Source organism: Oncorhynchus mykiss, chromosome 1 (genome assembly GCF_057628025.1).
Source record: "Oncorhynchus mykiss isolate SJ-2025 chromosome 1, ASM5762802v1, whole genome shotgun sequence".
Lineage (NCBI taxonomy): Eukaryota > Metazoa > Chordata > Actinopteri > Salmoniformes > Salmonidae > Oncorhynchus > Oncorhynchus mykiss.
The window spans coordinates 49,967,216-49,986,020 of NC_143022.1; the positions used below are offsets into that span (position 1 = coordinate 49,967,216).

General features: G+C 41.7%; 1 protein-coding gene across 3 annotated transcripts in view; it reads right to left on the reverse strand.

The window, feature by feature from the left end:
* The window catches only part of LOC110524212 (terminal nucleotidyltransferase 4B), a 51,215-nt gene that overhangs the window by 21,133 nt on the left and 11,277 nt on the right, over window positions 1-18,805 (reverse strand). For 2 of the 3 annotated variants that reach the window (XR_016495489.1, XM_021603662.3), the window contains exon 2: window positions 10,501-10,624. Coding sequence is in view for 1 of the 3 variants with exons in the window: in XM_021603662.3 (XP_021459337.3) it covers window positions 10,501-10,624 (124 nt within the window). In the remaining 2 variants the exon portion in view is untranslated. Of the gene's footprint in view, window positions 1-1,551; window positions 5,918-10,500; window positions 10,625-18,805 lie in introns of those variants that run through there. The other variant, XM_090233235.1, reaches the window with a different exon arrangement.

The following is an 18,805-nucleotide window of genomic DNA, read 5'->3' on the forward strand; positions in this document are numbered from 1 at the left end:
GAACATCTGGGCTACATCAGAGTCCCTTTACTAGTGAACATCTGGGCTACATCCGAGTCCCTTTACTAGTGAACATCTGGGCTACATCCGAGTCCCTTTACTAGTGAACATCTGGGCTACATCCGAGTCCCTTTACTAGTGAACATCTGGGCTACATCCGAGTCCCTTTACTAGTGAACATCTGGGCTACATCCGAGTCCCTTTACTAGTGAACATCTGGGCTACATCCGAGTCCCTTTACTAGTGAACATCTGGGCTACATCAGAGTCCCTTTATTAGTGAACATCTGGGCTACATCCGAGTCCCTTTACTAGTGAACATCTGGGCTACATCCGAGTCCCTTTACTAGTGCCTATTTCTGCTATGAGTCGAACTCAGATGAGTGCCACAACCTAAAACAATGTCGGTCCTCCACGATGCAAAATCATATGCCACACAAACAAACCGGGTCCTGTTCTCTTTTATCTTTCCTGTGACACAGGAAACACAGCAAGCAATTTATAGAGGGCGCCTGTAGACTGGGCACGTGCTGTGTGTGAAAAGATGAGCTTACAGTTTTCACAGACAAAGGTCTGTCAAAAGATACCGGTCATTAACACAATTACCTCCTAACTGGTGAGAAAGCGTCTCTGAATGTAATCTGGCAGTAACCAATTTGCTAATTTTCCTTGCCAGGTGCTGCGTGATTACGCTGCCATTCCTGGAACAAAAGTTAACTGTTGATAACTGCAAAAACAATGGAGGAGTTGATCAACGGATCAAATTTCAACTTATCAAACCTGTCAACCCCACCCATATGTCTGTTGTAATCGTGGATTACAGGCGGCTGGCGGACCACCTTCCTATACTTGAGTGGAATCATTTGCACTGGGAAAAATTGGGAAGGCAAGTAACAGTATGTGTGTCTCTCTACTGCATGGCAAATTCATTGCCCCCTATCCTACGCCAACACATATCCCCATATGTAAACCTTTAAAACCTGATGTGTAGCCTGTGTCAGATGAAGCAATGACGCTTCATTTAAATCCCCACCTAGTTGGCCACCCTTTCAAATACTGCTTGAATCCTGATCGCCCCTTTGAACATGCACTCATCTAGGTCTACACTTCGCTTTGGCTGATACAGCTTTTTACAGGTCTGTTTCAGGTGGTCCAGGAAGGACCGCAGTTTTCTAAGCCTATCTGCATTATCCTCAGTGGCAGGATCCACAACGTGTAAAGCAGCCAACAGAGCTTTGAAGCGATTACGCAACATTAAAGCTCTAGCCCAAGAGAGCCCCGAAGAGACTTTGCACCCCAGTACCGATGAAGGTCCGGCAGTTCGGTAAATCCCATGTAAACGAGCAGTCCAAGAAACCGGTAGAATACTGTAGGTGTAACCTCAAGCCATGCTTTGACGGAATCACCATACGACGGGCACTCCCAAAACAAGACCCCAACCTTGACTATTTGGGAACCCACAAACCACCACCACCAACGCCTGCATGAACGCCTGCATGAAGATAGATTTATCAGGCCCGATAATAGATAACAATAACACATCTATAGTTACCTTCCAGTTGAAGAGCTTGGCTGAGAGGCCTGGAGCTGGTGGCTCCACTTCCTCTGGCTCCTTGATCTCATTCTCTTCAGCCTCGTCTTCTCCAAGTAGCTCAGCATCATAGGATATATTCCTTTAAGAAGTCCATGGCTTCATTGTCGTCCTCATCCTACAGGACTTGCGCGGCAATGACCCGCAGCTCATTTGCCATCAGTGTCCTCCTCATAGACAGGGACTGCATTATTCGATGGTACTGGTCCCCTCTGTCCATTTCTAAAACTCCAAGACAAACAAGGAAAATGTACATTTCAAAATGTAAAATCAGTGACAACCCCACCGAAGAATAGCTTAAGATTGACAAAGTTATATTCAGAATACACTTCAGTACATAAAAATGGGAATCATGAATGAAAGTGATTAGTGTATCCACAAGTTATCAAATCACAAGGACAACTGGGAACTCAAATCATGACGTCAGTGATCTGCAGGTCGGAAAGTCGGGGCTCTAAAAAGAAGCTAGAGTTCTTGAGTTGAAATTCCGAGTTGGATGACGGTTCAAAAATACTTTTCCCCCAGTCGGTGCTCGTTTTTTCCCCAGTTATCGTTGAACGAACTGAAGTCGGAAGTCAGAGATTTCCAATTTCCCCAGTTGTTTTGAATGCATTAAAACGGCAATGGAAGGCAGGCTTCATCAGTACGTCACACACCACTTTGCAATAAGCAATGTTTGAAACTTGAATGTTTTAATACATGTGAGGCAAACATTCTGATCTGTTGCAGACTTGTTGCTTTTTAAAGTTGTTATTTTACTTAATGTACTGTAGCCTAGGCCTACAGGTTGTACAACTGTCCCAGAGTGTTTGGAAAAGGCCATTTATTTCTCAACAAGCTGACCAATCGAATAGGTAGCCTAAACTTCTCTACAATAGATTGACATAAGCTAGTGATTTTGCTATTCGTTCCTTGTCTTGTTGGCTGAGGAAAAGTAAATGTGGACAGTTATTCTAACATGTCCAAAGTGCACATCAGAATTTGTTATGTTAATATAAATAATTACCATATTCTAAATGTGATGTGATTTCTGTCAGTCTGAGCACTGTGGGTGGACGCCCTAATCAGGTTACGCACCCAACATTTATGAGTCCGGTAAATTTCTCAAACGTCATCAGGGGATGACTACATGGCTTTGGGGATATAACTAGCTACTCATTCCAAAATCATGTGTATTAATATAGAGTTGGTCCCCCCTTTGCTGCTATAACAGTCTCCACTTTTCTGGGAAGGCGTTCCATTAGATTTTGGAAGATTGCTGTGGGGACTTGCTTCTATTCAGCCACAAGAGCATTAGTGAGGTTGGGCACTGATGTTGTGCGATTAGGCCTGGCTCACAGTCCGTATTCCAAATGTGTTCGATGGGGTTGAGGTCAGGGCTCTGTGCAGGCTAGTCAAGTTCTTCCAAACTTATCTCGACACACCATTTCTGTATGGACCTCGCTTTGTGCACAGTGACATTGTCACGCTGAAACAGGAAAGGGTCTTCCCTCCAAGTTGAAAGCACAGAATCATCTAGAATGCCATTGTATGCTATAGCATTAAGGTTTCCCTTCACTGGAACGAAGGGGCCTAGCCTGAACCATGTAAAACAGCCCCAGATCATTATTCCTCCTCCAGAAAAATGTAGTTGGCACTATGCATTAGGGCAGGTAGCGTTCTCTCGTCGGACTGCCAGATGGTGAAGTGCGATTCATCACTTCAGAAAACACGTTTCCACTGTTCCAAAGTCCAATGATCTTAGGCTGAAGCTCCCGATGAACAGTTCTTGTGCTGACGTTGCTTCCACAGGCATTTTGGAACTCGGTAGTGAGTGTTGCAACCGAGGAGACGATTGTTACACGCTACGCGCTTCAAAATTCGGCGGTCCTGTTCTGTGACCTTGTGTGGCCTACCACTTCGCGGCTGAGCCGTTGTGGTTCCTAGACATTTCCACTTCACAACAGCACTTACAGTTGACTGGGGCAGCTCTAGCAGGGCAGACATTTTATGAACTGACTTGATGGAAAGGTGGCATCCTATGACGATGCCACATTGAAAGTCACTGAGCTCTTCAGTAAGGCCATTCTACTGCCAATGTTTGTCTATGGAGCCAGCCAGCCGGCCGGAACGTTTTAGGACCCCTTGACCTTTTCCACATTTTGTTACGTTACAGCCTCATTCTGAAATGCATTATATTTACTATTTTCCCCAGTCCATGCTGCTGAAAAACATCCACATAGCATGATGCTGCCATCACAATGCTTCACCATAAGGATGGTGCCATGTTTCCTCCAGACTAGAGCTGTGGCGGTCACAAAATTCTGTCAGCCGGTGATTGTCAAGCAAATAACTGCCGGCCTCACGGTAATTGACAATTAACAAACACATTTAGCATCTCCTGGCTTCCACACAGTCTACAAGCCACTGATGCAAACCTTTGGAACATCCACCATTTAAATAAATGAAAAATGTAAAAAATAATCCATGTAATATAGCCTACACCTTCACAATAAATTCATTATTTTTAGACCGGTCTAAAGAAGCATGATATGAAGAAAATGTAGTCTAGAATAGCATACTCTAAGTTGTCCTTATTTTAGGTCCTGATCTGGCTATGCCAAATGGCTGTGGGCTAAATTAGTTCATTATTTTATATTATGAAGAATACAATTGAACAAAGCTGATTAAATACAATTTCTCTCTCCAACGATTTGAGGGTGTGCGCACATGCAACCATTCTGTGTTGAGCGGTTAAAATAGGTATTAATGTAACTGCAGTTCTATAAACGTTGGGCTATATGTTTTGATTTTAATACAATGTAAGGCTGCATGATGCGACTAATGATTATCTGAAAAAAGTTGCTTGAAAGGCATGAGCTCTGCGCAGGCTCTACACACTTCATTCGTCTCTCATTTACAAATTTGACAAGCACTTGATAGTGGCCGTAATGCACACTAAAACAATCCATGCCCTTGGCCCGGAGTGCTGCATTGTGCCCTTCTCCTCGAGTGCTGCGCGCTCCTAATCACCTCTCACGCACATGATTCTGAAGAATTCGCCCCAAAAAAATGGCAGTTTCTTATGCTGGGCATCATTCACAAGTGATAATATATAATTCACAAGCGATTGGCTAATATTGTCACCCATCAGACTATTCTTGATTTAATCTTGTCGTTACATATACTACTTTATAGATATGTGCCAGCCAGGTAGGCTATACTCCTGTTGTAAAAATAAACAACGTGCTTAATATTAGGAAAGTTGAGAATGCCAGTACATACATACAGTGCCTTCGGAAAGCATTCAGACCCTTTGACTTTTTCCACTTTGTTACGTTTCAGCCTTATTCTAAAATGTATTAAATAAAAATCAATCCTCAGTAATCTACACATAATGACAAAGCAAACACAGGTTAAGAAAGTTTAGCAAATGTATATAAAAAAAATTAAAAAACAGGAATACCTTTTTAACATAAGTAATCAGACCCTTTGCTATAAGACTCAAAATTGAACTCAGGTGCATCCTGTTTTCATTGACCATCCTGGAGATGTTTCTACAACTTGGAGTAAACCTGTGGTAAATTCAATTGATTGGACATGATTTGGTAAGCCACACACCTGTCTATATAAAGGTCCCACAGTTGATAGTGCATGTCAGAGCAAAAACCAAGCCATGAGGTTGAAGGAATTGTCCGTAGAGCTCCGAGACAGGATTGTGTCGAGACACAGATCTGAGGATGGGCACCAAAAGATTTCTGCAGCATTGAAGGTCCCCAAGAACACAGTGAACTCCATTCTTAAATGGAATAAGTTTGGAACCACCAAGACTCTTCCTAGAGCTGGCCGCCCGGCCAACCTGAGCAGTCGTGGGAGAAGGGCCTTGGTCAGGGAGGTGACCAAGAACCCGATGGTCACTCTGACAGAGCTCCAGAGTTCCTCTGTGGAGATGGGAGAACCTTCCTGAAGGACAACCATCTTTGCAGCACTCCACCAATCAGGCCTTTATGGTAGAGTGGCCAGACAGAAGCCACTCCTCAGTAAAAAGGCACATGACAGCCTGCTTGGAGTTTGCCAAAAGGCACCTAAAGACTCTCAGGCCATGAGAAACAAGATTCTCTTGTCTGATGAATCCAAGACTGAACCCTTTAGCCTGAATTACATGTGTCACGTCTAGAGGAAACCTGGCACCATCTCTATGGTGAAGCATGGTAGTGGCAGCATCATGCTGTGGGGATGTTTGTCAGTGGCAGAGACTGGGGGACTAGTCAGGATCGAGGCAAAGATGAATGGAGCAAAGAACAGAGAGATCCTGGATGAAAACCTGCTCCAGAGCGCTCAGTACCTCAGACTGGGGTGAAGGTTAAACTTTCCAACAGGACAACTACCGTAAGCACACAGCCAAGATAACACAGGAGTCGCTTCGGGACAAGTCACATCACGTCCTTCAGTGGCCCAGCCAGAGTCCGGACTTGAACCCGATCATACATCTCTGGGAGAGACCTGAAAATAGCTGTGCAGCAATGCACCTCATTCAACCTGACAGAGCTTGAGAGGATCTGCAGAGAACAATAGGATAAACTCCACAAATACAGGTGTGCCAAGCTTTTAGCGTCATACCCAAGAAGACTTGATGCTGTGATCTCAGCCAAAGATGCTTCAAAGTACTAAATAAAGGGTCTGAATACTTGTGTAAAATGTGATTCTTTTTCTTTTTATAAATTAGCCAACATTTCTAAAAACTTGTTTTTGCGTCGTCATTATGGGGTATTGTGTGTAGATTGATGAGAAAAACAACAAGTTAATACATTTTAGAATAAGGCTGTAACGTAACAAAGTGTGGAAAAAGTCAAGGGGTCTGAATACTTTCCGAAAACACTGTACATTCATTCTCAGCACCCTTCTCTTGTTTGGCTGGCTAGCTATGGTCAAAATATAAAATCACTAGCCAGTTAACGTAAACTCGTACATCGCCTTGGTCCGTACAATTGCCCTTATTTTAGCACCCCAAAAACATAATACTTCCAAGATCAACTGTAATGTCAATACCATTGTAAAGCACAATTTCTCCCCTTTCCAACAGAATCAATTACATGACCTAAACGCTCCCCGTTTCTGCATAATTCATTCAAGCAGGCAATGAGCCCAGTCAGGTCTTTTTTTAAATGTCGAGTGGGGAAGCGAAACTAATGCGTGATAGTGAGAAGGAGAGATGTGTGGGAAAATTCATTTTTTTCACTCGATCTGTCCAACTTATCACCTTATCGCCTCTAAAATGTAAATAAAACACTATAAAGAGTTTATATAATATGTCATTACATACCTATTTGAATGTTTGTGTCGAATTTGAATCGGTTTGTTAGGGCGGTGCTAAAGTGATCTTCGAAGTAATGAGAAATGCATTTTTATTTTGTACAGTTATCAAAGAAAACATGAACATCAAGAAGGCAAGAGGAGAGAGAAATCAAGTACTGTTAGCATACCTTGCTCCATTCCATCTTGAGTGACTGACTAGACCAACACAGGCTAACTAGTCATCATAGTTATAGCTAGATTGCTAGTTTGCCACCTCGTTTGAGGATATGTTTTAAAAGCTTTGATTCACTTAAAGCTTTTCATGTACTTCAAAAATTGTCATCGTCATTGAGCGGATATTAACTTTTACCTCAGCTAGAAATAGTCAACTCACTTTCAAGCGGATTTTACTTTTCAAGTCTACTCAGCTTGGTAGATAGTTAGCTCACCAGGCGTCAAAAGCTCATTTTGCAGACGAACATCTTATCAATCGGAAAAAGTACTCTAAAATGCAAATATTATTATTACCAACATAAAACAAATTATATACAGTTTCTTACCTTGATATTGTTGTCCAAATCGGCATGGTGGCGCTGCCAAAGTTCATACCCTATCCGATTGAGTGGGGGAGAAACGTCTCCCTGCGCCAGCAGCGTCAAATGAGCCATTTTCGTGTTGAGTTTTACCTTGAGAGAAAGCCTAATCCCCGCCCCTGAACCACTAAACCAGTCATATATCGTTGATGCAGACATTGTAACCTATCAAAAGAGGGGTTTTATGTACACCTACTCATTCCAAGTTTTCATTATTTTTACTATTTTATACATTGCAGAATAATAGTGAAGACATCAAAACTATGAAATAACACATATGGAATCATGTAGTAACCATAAAATTGTTAAACAAATACAAATATATTTCAAATAGCCACCCTTTGCCTTGACAGTTTGGACACTCTTGGCATTCTCTCAACCAGCTTCATGAGGTAGTCACAAATTGCAGTTTAACTAACCTGCCTTGTTAAAAGTTAATTTGGGGAATTTCGTAGAGGTTAATGCATTTGAGCCATTCAGTTGTGTTGTTACAAGGTAGGAGATAGGTACAGAAGAAAGCCCTATTGGCTAAAAGACTTTATCCACATTATGGCAAGAACAGCGCAAATAAGCAAAGAGAAACGACAGTCTATCATTACTTTAAGACATGAAGGTCAGTCAATGCGGAACCTTTCAAGAACTTTGAAAGTTTATTCAAGTGCAGTCGCAAAAACCATCAATTGCTATGATGAAACTGGCTCTCATGAGGACCGCCACATGAAAGGAAGACCCATTGCTACCTCTGCTACAGAGGAGAAGTTAATTAATTAGAGTTACCAGCCTCAGAAATCGGCAATTAACTGCACCTCAGATTGCAGCCCAAATAAATGTTTCAGAGTTCAAGTAACAGACACATCTCAACATCAACTGTTCAGAGGAGACTGCGTGAATCAGGGTGGCGTGAATCAAAAACCACTACTAAAGGAAACACGAGCAATGGATATTAGACCGGTGGAAATCTGTCCTTTGGTCTGATGAGTCCAAATCTGAGATTTTTGGTTCCAACCGCCGTGTCTTTGTGAGATGCAGAGTAGGTGAGCGGATGATCTCCGCATGTATGGTTCACACCTTGAAGCATGGAGGAGGATGTGTGATGGTGCTTTGCTGGTGACACAAATTTATTTAGAATTCAAGGAACACTTAACCAGCATAACTACCACAGCGATATGCCATCCCATCTGGTTTGCGCTTAGTGGGACTATCATTTGTTTTTCAACAGGACAATGACCCAACAGACCGCCAGGCTGTGTAAGGGCTATTTTACCAAGAAGGAGGGTGATGGAGTGCTGCATCAGATGACCTGGCTTCCACAATCACCCGACCTCAATCAAATTAAGATTGATTGGGATGAGTTGGACCGCAGAGTCAAGGAAAATAAGCCAACAAGTGCTTAGCATATGTGGGAACTCCTTCAAGACTGTTGGAAAAGCATTCTAGTCACTACACCCCCATATGCCATGTCTCAAAATATGCCGGCAGATGAATTAAAAGTACGTTTACATTGTAATACTTCTGACAACCAACTTCCTACCTCTGCCCACAACTTCCGGACTTTATAGCACTCCCAGAAAGCATGACCTATTGAGTCATTCTTACTTTGATACTTAATACATGACTCTGCCGTTATGCTGTAGAATTTGTATAATACATTCTATACATTATGGTTATACTGGATTAACATACATTTTTGCTAACTGTTATTTTGTTAGCTATGCACCAACTTTCCCTCCATCTTGTGCCAACAGTTTTTAAAATTTGGGGTTCCAATATTATAATTTTTTTATATTGTCATGGAAATGAATGTATTTCCTGTTAGTACGTTTTGTACTACTTCTATGCCTTTAGTTTTCCATGTGGACCAATTTATTGGTGAATTCTGAAAAGCTATCCAAGGATTGTTCCATAAGGTTGTGTTTTTAGGGAGTGACATTGACAACCATTGGAAACATGTTTCCGATTTTTTAATGGACGGGCTGGAAAGGGTCAAATGTTTTGAGCTAGTAATATGTCAATATTTATCTTTAGAAATTAGCTATGAAAACATAGGCTATTAATATAACACAGCTTTGGATTTCACCAGTTTCAGAGCGAATGGTTTTGACCGTTTGGAACTTTGAGGAGAGCTGCTTGCTTCTCCCGTTCCGACCAGTCCTGCTTGCAAAAATGATTGCTGTCCTTGTTATGAAATTCCACCTTTACACGGTTCATGTAAACGTTACCAAATGCAATGACTCTTTAAAGCAGAACTACCAAAAATATTTTGTACGGTAAACCTGACAATCGAAAAGCCCCAATCAGCAGTTAGATGTGCAATCAGCAAGATGTGAGTTGTGTTCATTCCGGTAGTCTACACAGCTCTGCGGTAAAACACAATTTTCCACAGCGCATTTGGTAACATTGGCCCAACAACTTACATGGGGTTGCCCTTCAATTAATAAAGCCTATTTTTAATATTACAAAAGCCATTTTTACAAACATCTGAATGCTGAAGGTGCCACACAGATGTCGCCTATAAATTTAAAACAGGGATAGGGTAGGCCTTCCTCTCCTTGGTGCGAGCAGCTGCGTTTCTCGCACTGTGCGCACAGTTCTCATCTGACTTGTAGATTAATGTCATACGGTGTTAACATGCATAAAAATGTGATAGGCTGAAGGAGAGGACGCATGAATTCAAATCACAACAGATTAAAAGGTATTTCGTAATAAGGCAGAGAGAAAAAAATAAAAAACATTTGCGAACCTGCGATTCCTAATGTTTTAATTGGTTTTCTTACCAATGCATGCTTCATTTGGATCATTTTAGGCTCCCGCGGACCGATGCACTCGCATTTTAAACATTTGAACCGGGGACCAATGCGTTCTGGTGACTCGTTGCATCCCTAACAGCAACCAGAAGCTACAACATTATCATACTGGAATCCATTGGTGTCCAAATGTAAATCAGAATTACTACATCATTTCAAATCCGATAAATAACTGGACAAGGAAGTCAACGGTCAAGGGGGTTTTACATGTTTTACGACAGTGAAAGGGATTGACTTACGTCAGCAGTGGGCCAAAGGTCCTTAATAACCCGCTCTATCCTCTCCACCACCTCCCTCCTCATCCTCTCCTCCTCCGGCCGTGGAGACATGTAGGCATAGAAATCCTGGATCTCCTCATGGAGCCTACAAAGTCAGACACACACACCGTGGTTAGAACACTTGTGAAATCCCTAAATAGTAATGCAGTCAGGGGTTCCCTGGCAAAGCCATGAAACTGAAAAAACAAACAACCTACAAACTTTTCATACGATTCATTCATTTAAATCTGTTTATATAAAGTCTAGAGAGTATTGAGAGACAGGTAGGCCAGACAGACACCCATTACATTTGATAGGTTTCTGTTATAGCCAACTAATCCCATAGCACTACAGTATGTAGCCTAGAAGTGGCCTTCAGTCTGTCAGTGTGCTATGAAGCCTGTGATTACAGAGCAGGGAGTTACTATAAATACACTCTAGTGGACACATATGCAACTATACTAAAAGAGCAGCAGTGCGTATTCCCAGGAGGACATGTAATGTGCGCCAGCCCAGCCAGCTGCTTTTCAATATGTCATCCAGAGTAATAAAGCACTTTAGAACAACCCTCTTCTGCATGGTGTACAAGAAACGGTTATCTGCTGCATTACGCTAGGCCGAGGGTCTCCAACCTTTTCTAGCATGAGAGCTACTTTACATTTCTTACAAATAGGCAGATTCTTATCCTTTCCCTTGCAACTCTTCCCCAGGTCCTTTGTGTACACTGTTGTTTTCTGTCAATATATCCGGTAAAATAATGGTTAATAAACTAAAAATCGGAGATTTCCCCCACAAAATCTGTCATTTTCTGTTTTCGCACTTTCAAAATTACAATTGTTAATAAAGAAACAATGGAATTGGAATGTTGAGTCCATGTCAATGCTTAAATCACGTCAACACACAATTTGTTTTACATCTGGTATTTTGTTTTCTTTGATTTGGCACTTTAATTGCATATCTAGCGAGTGAGTAATGTGTCAGTCTAGCGATGGTTCTGAGCTGCTGCTGCTCATTTCATGACGAAGTTATCAAACAACAAATAATAGATACAAACGCTACACAGTGCCTTCGGAAAGTATTCAGACCCCTCGACTTTTTTCACATTTTGTTACGTTACAGCCTTATTCTAAAATGTATTAAATTGTTTTTTCTCCTCATCAATCTGCACAAAATACCCCATAATGACAAAGCAAAAACACGTTGAGAAATGTTTGCTAATTTATCCCCCCCCCCCCAAAAAAAAAATATATATATATGAAATATACATTTACATAAGTACACGGACCCTTTACTCAGTACTTTGTTGAAGCACCTTTGGCAGCGATTACAGCATCAAGTCTTCTTAGGTATGATGCTACAAGCTTGGTACACCTGTATTTGGGGAGTTTCTCTTCTACGCAGATCCTCTCAAGCTCTGTCAGGTTGGATGGGGAGCATTGCTGCACAGCTATTTTCAGATCTCTCCAGAGATGTTCGATCGGGTTCAAGTCCGGACTTTGGCTGGGCCACTCAAAGACTCCTGCGTTGTCTTGGCTGTGTGCTTACGGTCATTGTCCTGTTGGAAGATGAACCTTTGCTCCAGTCTGAGGGCTCTAGAGCAGGTTTTTAATCAAGGATCTCGCTATACTTTGCTCCATTCATCTTTCCCTTGACCCTGACTAGTATCCCACCCCCTGCCCGCTGAAAAACATCCCCACAGCATGATGTTGCCACCACCATGCTTCACCGTAGGGATGGTGCAAGGTTTCCTCCAGACGTGACGCTTGGAATTCAGGCCAAAGAGTTCAATCTTGGATTCATCAGACCAAAAAATCCTGTTTCTCATGGTCCGAGAGTCTTTAGATGCTGTCATGTGCCTTTTACCGAGGAGTGGCTTCCGTCTGGCCACTCTTCCATAAAGGCCTGATTGGTGGAGTGCTGCAGAGATGGTTGTCCTTCTGGAAGGTTCTCCCATCTCCTCAGAGGAATTCTGGATCCCTGTCAGAGTGACTGTTATGGATACAGGTATCCTGTGTGTGTGTGTATCCTGTGTGTGTGTGTGTGTGCATGTGTATTTATTTTCTTTCCTTCTCCCCTCCTCACAGGTGGCAATCATCATTCCCCAATCAGTCACCAATCAGTCGCTAATCAGAACACACCTCCTCCTGTTTTCATTACCCTATCACATTCCCTTTCCCTTGGTTTAAAAACCCATTCAGTTGTTTCCTCTGGAGCTCAATCTCTCTGTCAATGCCATCTGTCTGCAGAGCTCTTGTTTGGTTTTTGCATCTACATGTCACTTTGTCCCCACCTGTGAGTATTGGTTTTGTTATGGTGTTTGTATGACGGTGGGAAAAGGGGGTACCAAGATAAGTCGCCCATGGGCATACATTACCCGTAGGAATACTTTGTATAAAAACACTAGTTAGAACTGGGATTACCACCAACTGTATTTTTGGTTAGTTAGTTAGCGGTTGGTGAAATAGGCTAGTCTAGCTTGGGGGTGTTTTTGGATACTTATTATTCCTTTCCTTGGGTCCAGCTCAGCCCCTTTTCCTGCTCCCCCCATTACCGTGTGTTTTCAAATAAACCATGTGTTTGACGGTCATTTAATTGTCTATGGTTATTTCGTTCTCACTCTTTTTCACTATTATAATTTGCATGAGTCATGTTATGGGTCTCGTTACCATCCCCCCCTAGATTGTCAGGCCAAAAGGGATTCGTAACAGTGACCATCGCATCCTTGGTCACCTCCCTGACCAACGCCCTTCTCCCCCGATTACGCAGTTTGGCTGGGCGGCCATTTCTAGGAAGAGTCTTGGTGGTGCCAAACTTTTTCAATTTAAAAATGGAGGCCACTGTGTTCTTGAGGACATTCAATGCCGCAGATATGTTTTTGGTACCCTTCCCCAGATCTGTGCCGAGAGACAAACTTGTCTGAGCTCTACGCACAATTCCATCGACCTCATCGCTTGGTTTTTGCTCTAACATGCACTGTCAACTGTGGGACCTTACATAGACAGGTGTGTGCCTTTCCCTATCATGTCCAATCAATTGAATTTACCACAGGTGGAATCCAATCAAGTTGTAGAAACGTCAAGGATGATCAATGGAAACAGGATGCACCTGAGCTCAATTGAGTCTCATAGCAAAGGGTCCGAATACTTATGTAAATAAGGTAGCTGTATTTGATGTTTAATAGATTTGTAAAAAAGTCTAACGCCGTTTTTGCCTTGCCATTATGGGGTATTGTGTGTAGATTGCAGTATTTTTTTAATATCCATTTTAGAATAAGGCTGTAACGTGACAAAATTTGGAAAAAGTCAAGGGGTCTGAATACTTTCTGAAGGCATTATACTTACTCATGATATGCACTACATGACCAAAAGTATGTGAACACCTGCTCGTCAAACATCTCATTCCAAAATCATGGGCATTAATACCCAATCAACCCGGTGGGTTCGGGCCTATTACGTTTGAGACTCTGCATCGACTTGGAATACTTCATACAGGCTGAGTTCTTCCCGAGTACGGCAGAATCATATTACTCTTGGTTCCGACTAATGGTACTCGGGCCAAGTCCACATCAGCATATCTGGCACAGTTAACATTTTCAATAGTAGGGCCATGAGGTTTTTATTCGGCAGGTGATGGAAGAACAAAAACAAATTAATGTAATAATCTCACGTTGAATTTGCTAGCAAATGTTCAGCCTATAGGCTATCAGATGGAGAAGGCCCCTAGAGAATCTATGATAAAAAAAATGAGATTTTACTACAGATGTTTTTTGGAACCCCACTCACACTAATTATATTAATTTCAGTCATTCAGCCAACGCTGGCCTAATATGAAATGGCATTGACAATTGTTATGCATATGGTGGAGGCCACGTTAATTACAGGACGACTTGGGATACATGATACACAACAGACATCACATCAGTGCCTATTTTTCTATGGTAGGCCCATCTGTAAATGCTGATACATCCTGACAAAATACACCATATGAGTGGACTAGTTTCACTTTCTGGACCTTGTAAACGGTCGAGAATAAACCCATAACTGATCCAAATGGTTTTATAAATCAGGGCTTTATTTCGGCATGAAACACAAAAGGACATTTGAGTGGTTATTCAAAATTAGCCTACATCACTGCAGTTTACAGCCTAGACAAATGGTATACTAACAATAATACATTCCTCATTACACTGGGTTGTTGTAGCCTAGGACATAGAATAATTGTATTTTCAAAAAAATAAATAAAAGTAGGCCAAAATCTTCCATTTGATAATCTGTCACCTTGGCTGAAAGAGTGATGGACCCTACAACCATGCATGCTGAATTACCGCAAATTACTGTAGTCTATAGCCTATTAAAATAGCCAAATAAATAACGACCATAACAGTCAATGGGGGGAAAAAATCATGGCTTTCGAAACGTCATGATTGTGGGTTCACTTCCCGGGGCCATGAACGCATGCATACTGTCGCTTTGGATAAAAGCGTCTGCTTAATGTCACATGTATTATTTTTGCACACCTCGTGTGAGATATCAAACAGTTTCCTGCATGGATCTTTTGACAGTAGTTATGGGTTGCCTGCGCTTTCTGAGAAGACAGAACAAAATATAAACTATCACCAACTGTGTAACTTTGACAGTGTTTCTTTGTCATAACCCAAGTTTGCATGCCACATTTTTGCTGAACGTGAACATAGACAAAGTTTAATTCAAGATTGAGACCTCACATCACCAAGTCAACAATAGGCTACTATTTCCTGTCTGTTTTACAAATCTGTGATTGTAATTTTCAACATAGCAAATAGCAGCATACATGTATCGCAAATTACCCTCATCAATGCTTTCTGAAGTATCCTTAATAGGGAACTAGCATTACCTCTAAAGGAAACAAAAAAACACGATGCAGCAGTGGTGGCCTCTGCTGCTTGAGCCGTCAGCCTTGCAGCTCAAGCCTGCCAAGCCAGCCGGAAAAGATACCAAAAAGTTCAAAATAGGTCATTGCAGCTATTGTATTTGTAGCAGTGTATTTTGTCGCTGTTGCTAATTAGTTTGACATTGTAGCTAGCTTAATTTCTGGACTGGCCATGGTTTTCAAAGTTTCTTTGTTAATGTTAGCCAACTACCTATCTTAGCTAACTGTTAGAGCCTAGCGAGCTAGCTAAGGCAATATGTTTAGGGTCTAGCCGATGTGATATTAGGTAGCTAATTAAGCTAGCTAGTGTTATTATTTGTAAAACATTGGTAGTCTAGCTAAGACTAGGAAAGCACATGATCTACATAGCTTGCTAACAGTGACAGCTAGCTATCATTTGCTTGCTAGCTAGCTAGCTAGCTAGCTAACTAGGTCCAGTGAGTTAAAGGACTTGCGCGACCCCAACTGGCAAAGAACGCGCCAAGATTCAATGATAAGTTTATTTAGTTTCATGTGTACTATGGCAGCTAAACGCTGAATTACAGTACCACATAAAATATATGTATACATATTTATATGGTCCCGATGGTTCTGTGTAACATTTGCTACCTGAATTACTTGGAATTAGCTACTGTTGTTGACTAACCCCACTCTATACAAATTTGCGCAACCACGGCATTCAAACGAGACTGCAATAAAAAACTAATGGGACTGTAGCGACTGTGTTGGCATCAAAGTCTGGGGTGTGAACTACGTTTCTATTCAAGCATTGATTGAAATGTAATGGCCCGATAGTATTGGAGAAAAGTTGGAGAAAATAAACCCACCCCTCCGACGCTGTACATTAAATTGTGTAGTGTCATGACGTAATGTACGCATAATGCAACTCATTCTGTGTTGTACAGCCTCTCTCCACCAGGTGTTGCACTTCTCTCGCAGTTTAAAAATAAGAAAGGGACAGGTGGGATACCTAGTCAATTGTACAACTGAATGCATACATTTCTTGCGTCATCACTGCAAGCCATCATGACTCTCAAAAGCTGCTGTTAACTTCTGAAGACAACTTTAGCACCGCCCTAAAAACCTGATTCAAATTCGACACAAACCTTCAAACACAGTTGAAGTCGGAAGTTTACATACACGTAGGTTGCAGTCATAAACTCATTTTTCAACCACTCCACAAGTTTCTTGTTAACAAACTATAGTTTTGGCATGTTGGCTAAGACATCTACTTTGTGCATGAAACAAGTCATTTTTCCAACAATTGTTTACAGACAGATTTCACTTAATCACAATTCCAGTGGGCCAGAAGTTTACATACACTAAGTTGACTGTGCCTTTAACCTCTAGGGTAGGGGGCACTATTTTCACCTCCGGATGAAAAGCGTGCCCAAAGTAAACTGCCTGCTACTCAGGCCCAGAAGCTAGGATATGCATATAGTAGATTTGGATAGAAAACACTCAAGTTTCTAAAACTGTTAAAATCATGTCCGAGTATAACAGAACTGAAATGGCAGGCGAAAACCTGATAAAAATCCATCCAGGAAGTGGGATTTCTTTTATGTTTGTGGATTTCCATTGACTGCCTATACAGATTCCATTGACCTAGGACTCAAATTGCACTTCCTATGGCTTCCACTAGATGTCAGTCTTTAGAAATTGTTTAAGGCTTGTATTCTGAAAAATGAGTGGACACCGCCGTGTCCCAGGGGTTTTTCCATGCGTGCGACCAAGAGCGCGCTTTTCTTGTTTTTCTGTTATATTAACGAAGCTTTTGTCCGGTTGAAATATTAGTGATTGTTATGACTAAAAACAACCTGAGGATTGATTATAAACATCGTTTGACATGTTTCTACGAACTTTACTGATACATTTCAGATTTTTCGTTTGCTTGTTGTGACTGCCTTTGAGCCTGTGGATTACTGAACAAAACGCACGAACAAAACAGAGGTTTCTGGATATAAAGAGGGACTTCATCGACCAAAACAAACATTTATTGAGCAAATGGGAGTCTTGTGAGTGCAACCATATGAAGATCAAAGGTAAGTGATTAATTTTATCGCTATTTCTTGTGTAACTCCTCTACTTGGCTGGTAACTGTTTGTAATGATTTGTCTGCTGGGCGCTTTTCTGATAATCACATGGTAGGCTTTCGCCATTAAAGTATTTTTGAAATCTGACACCATGGTTGGATTAACAAGAAGTTAATCTTTAAACCGATGTATAACACTTGCATGTTTTATACATTTTTATAATGAGGATTTCTGTTTTTGAACTTGGCGCTCTGCAATTTCACTGGATGTTGGCCAGGTGGGACGCTACCATCCCACACCCCCTAGAGAGGTTAAACAGCTTGGAAAATTCCAGAAAATGTTGCCATGGCTTTAGAAGCTTCTGATAGGCTAATTGACATCATTTGAGTCAACTGGAGGTGTACCTGTGGATGTACTTCAAGGCCTACCTACTCAGGCCCTCTGTGCTTGACATCATGGGAAAAAATGTTTTCATTTTTTTTTTAAATCAGCTAAGACCTCAGAAAAAAAGTCTGGTTCATCCTGAAGGTACCACGTTCATCAAGTACGCTCAGGAAGGAGACGCATTCTGTCGCCTAGATATGACGTACTTTGGTGCAAAAAGTGGAAATCAACTCCAGAACAGCAGCAAAGGACCTTGTGAAGATGCTGAAGGAAACAGGTACAAAAGTATCTATATCCACAGTAAAACGAGTCCTACACAGACATAACCTGAAAGGCTGCTCAGCAAGGAAAAAGCCACTGCTCCAAAAAACCCATAAAATGCCAGACTACAGTTTGCAACGGCACATGGTGGTTCCTTTTAAGATCGTACTTTTTGGAGAAATGTCCTCTGGTCTGATGAAACAAAAATAGAACTGCTTGGACATAATGACCATCGTTATGTTTGGAGGAAAAGGGGGAGGCTTGCAAGCCGAAGAAAACCATCCCAACTGTGAAGCACGGGGGTGGCAGCATCATGTTGTGGGAGTGCTTTGCTGCAGGAGGGACTGGTGCACTTCACAAAATAGATGGCCTCATGAGCAAGTAAAATGAAAATTGGTCTTCCAAATGGAAAATGACCCCAAGCATACTTCCAAAGTTGTGGCAAAATGGCTTAAGGACAACAAAGTCAAGGTATTGGAGTGGCCATCACAAAGCCCTGACCTCAATCCTATAGAAAATGTGTGGGCAGAACTAAAAAAGCGTGCGTGAGCAAGGAGGCCTACAAACCTGACTCCGTTACACCAGCTCTGTCAGGAGGAATGGCCCAAAATTCACCCAACTTATTGTGGGAAGCTTGTGGAAGGCTACCCAAAACATTTGATCCAAGTTAAACAATTTAAAGGCAATGCTACCAAATACTA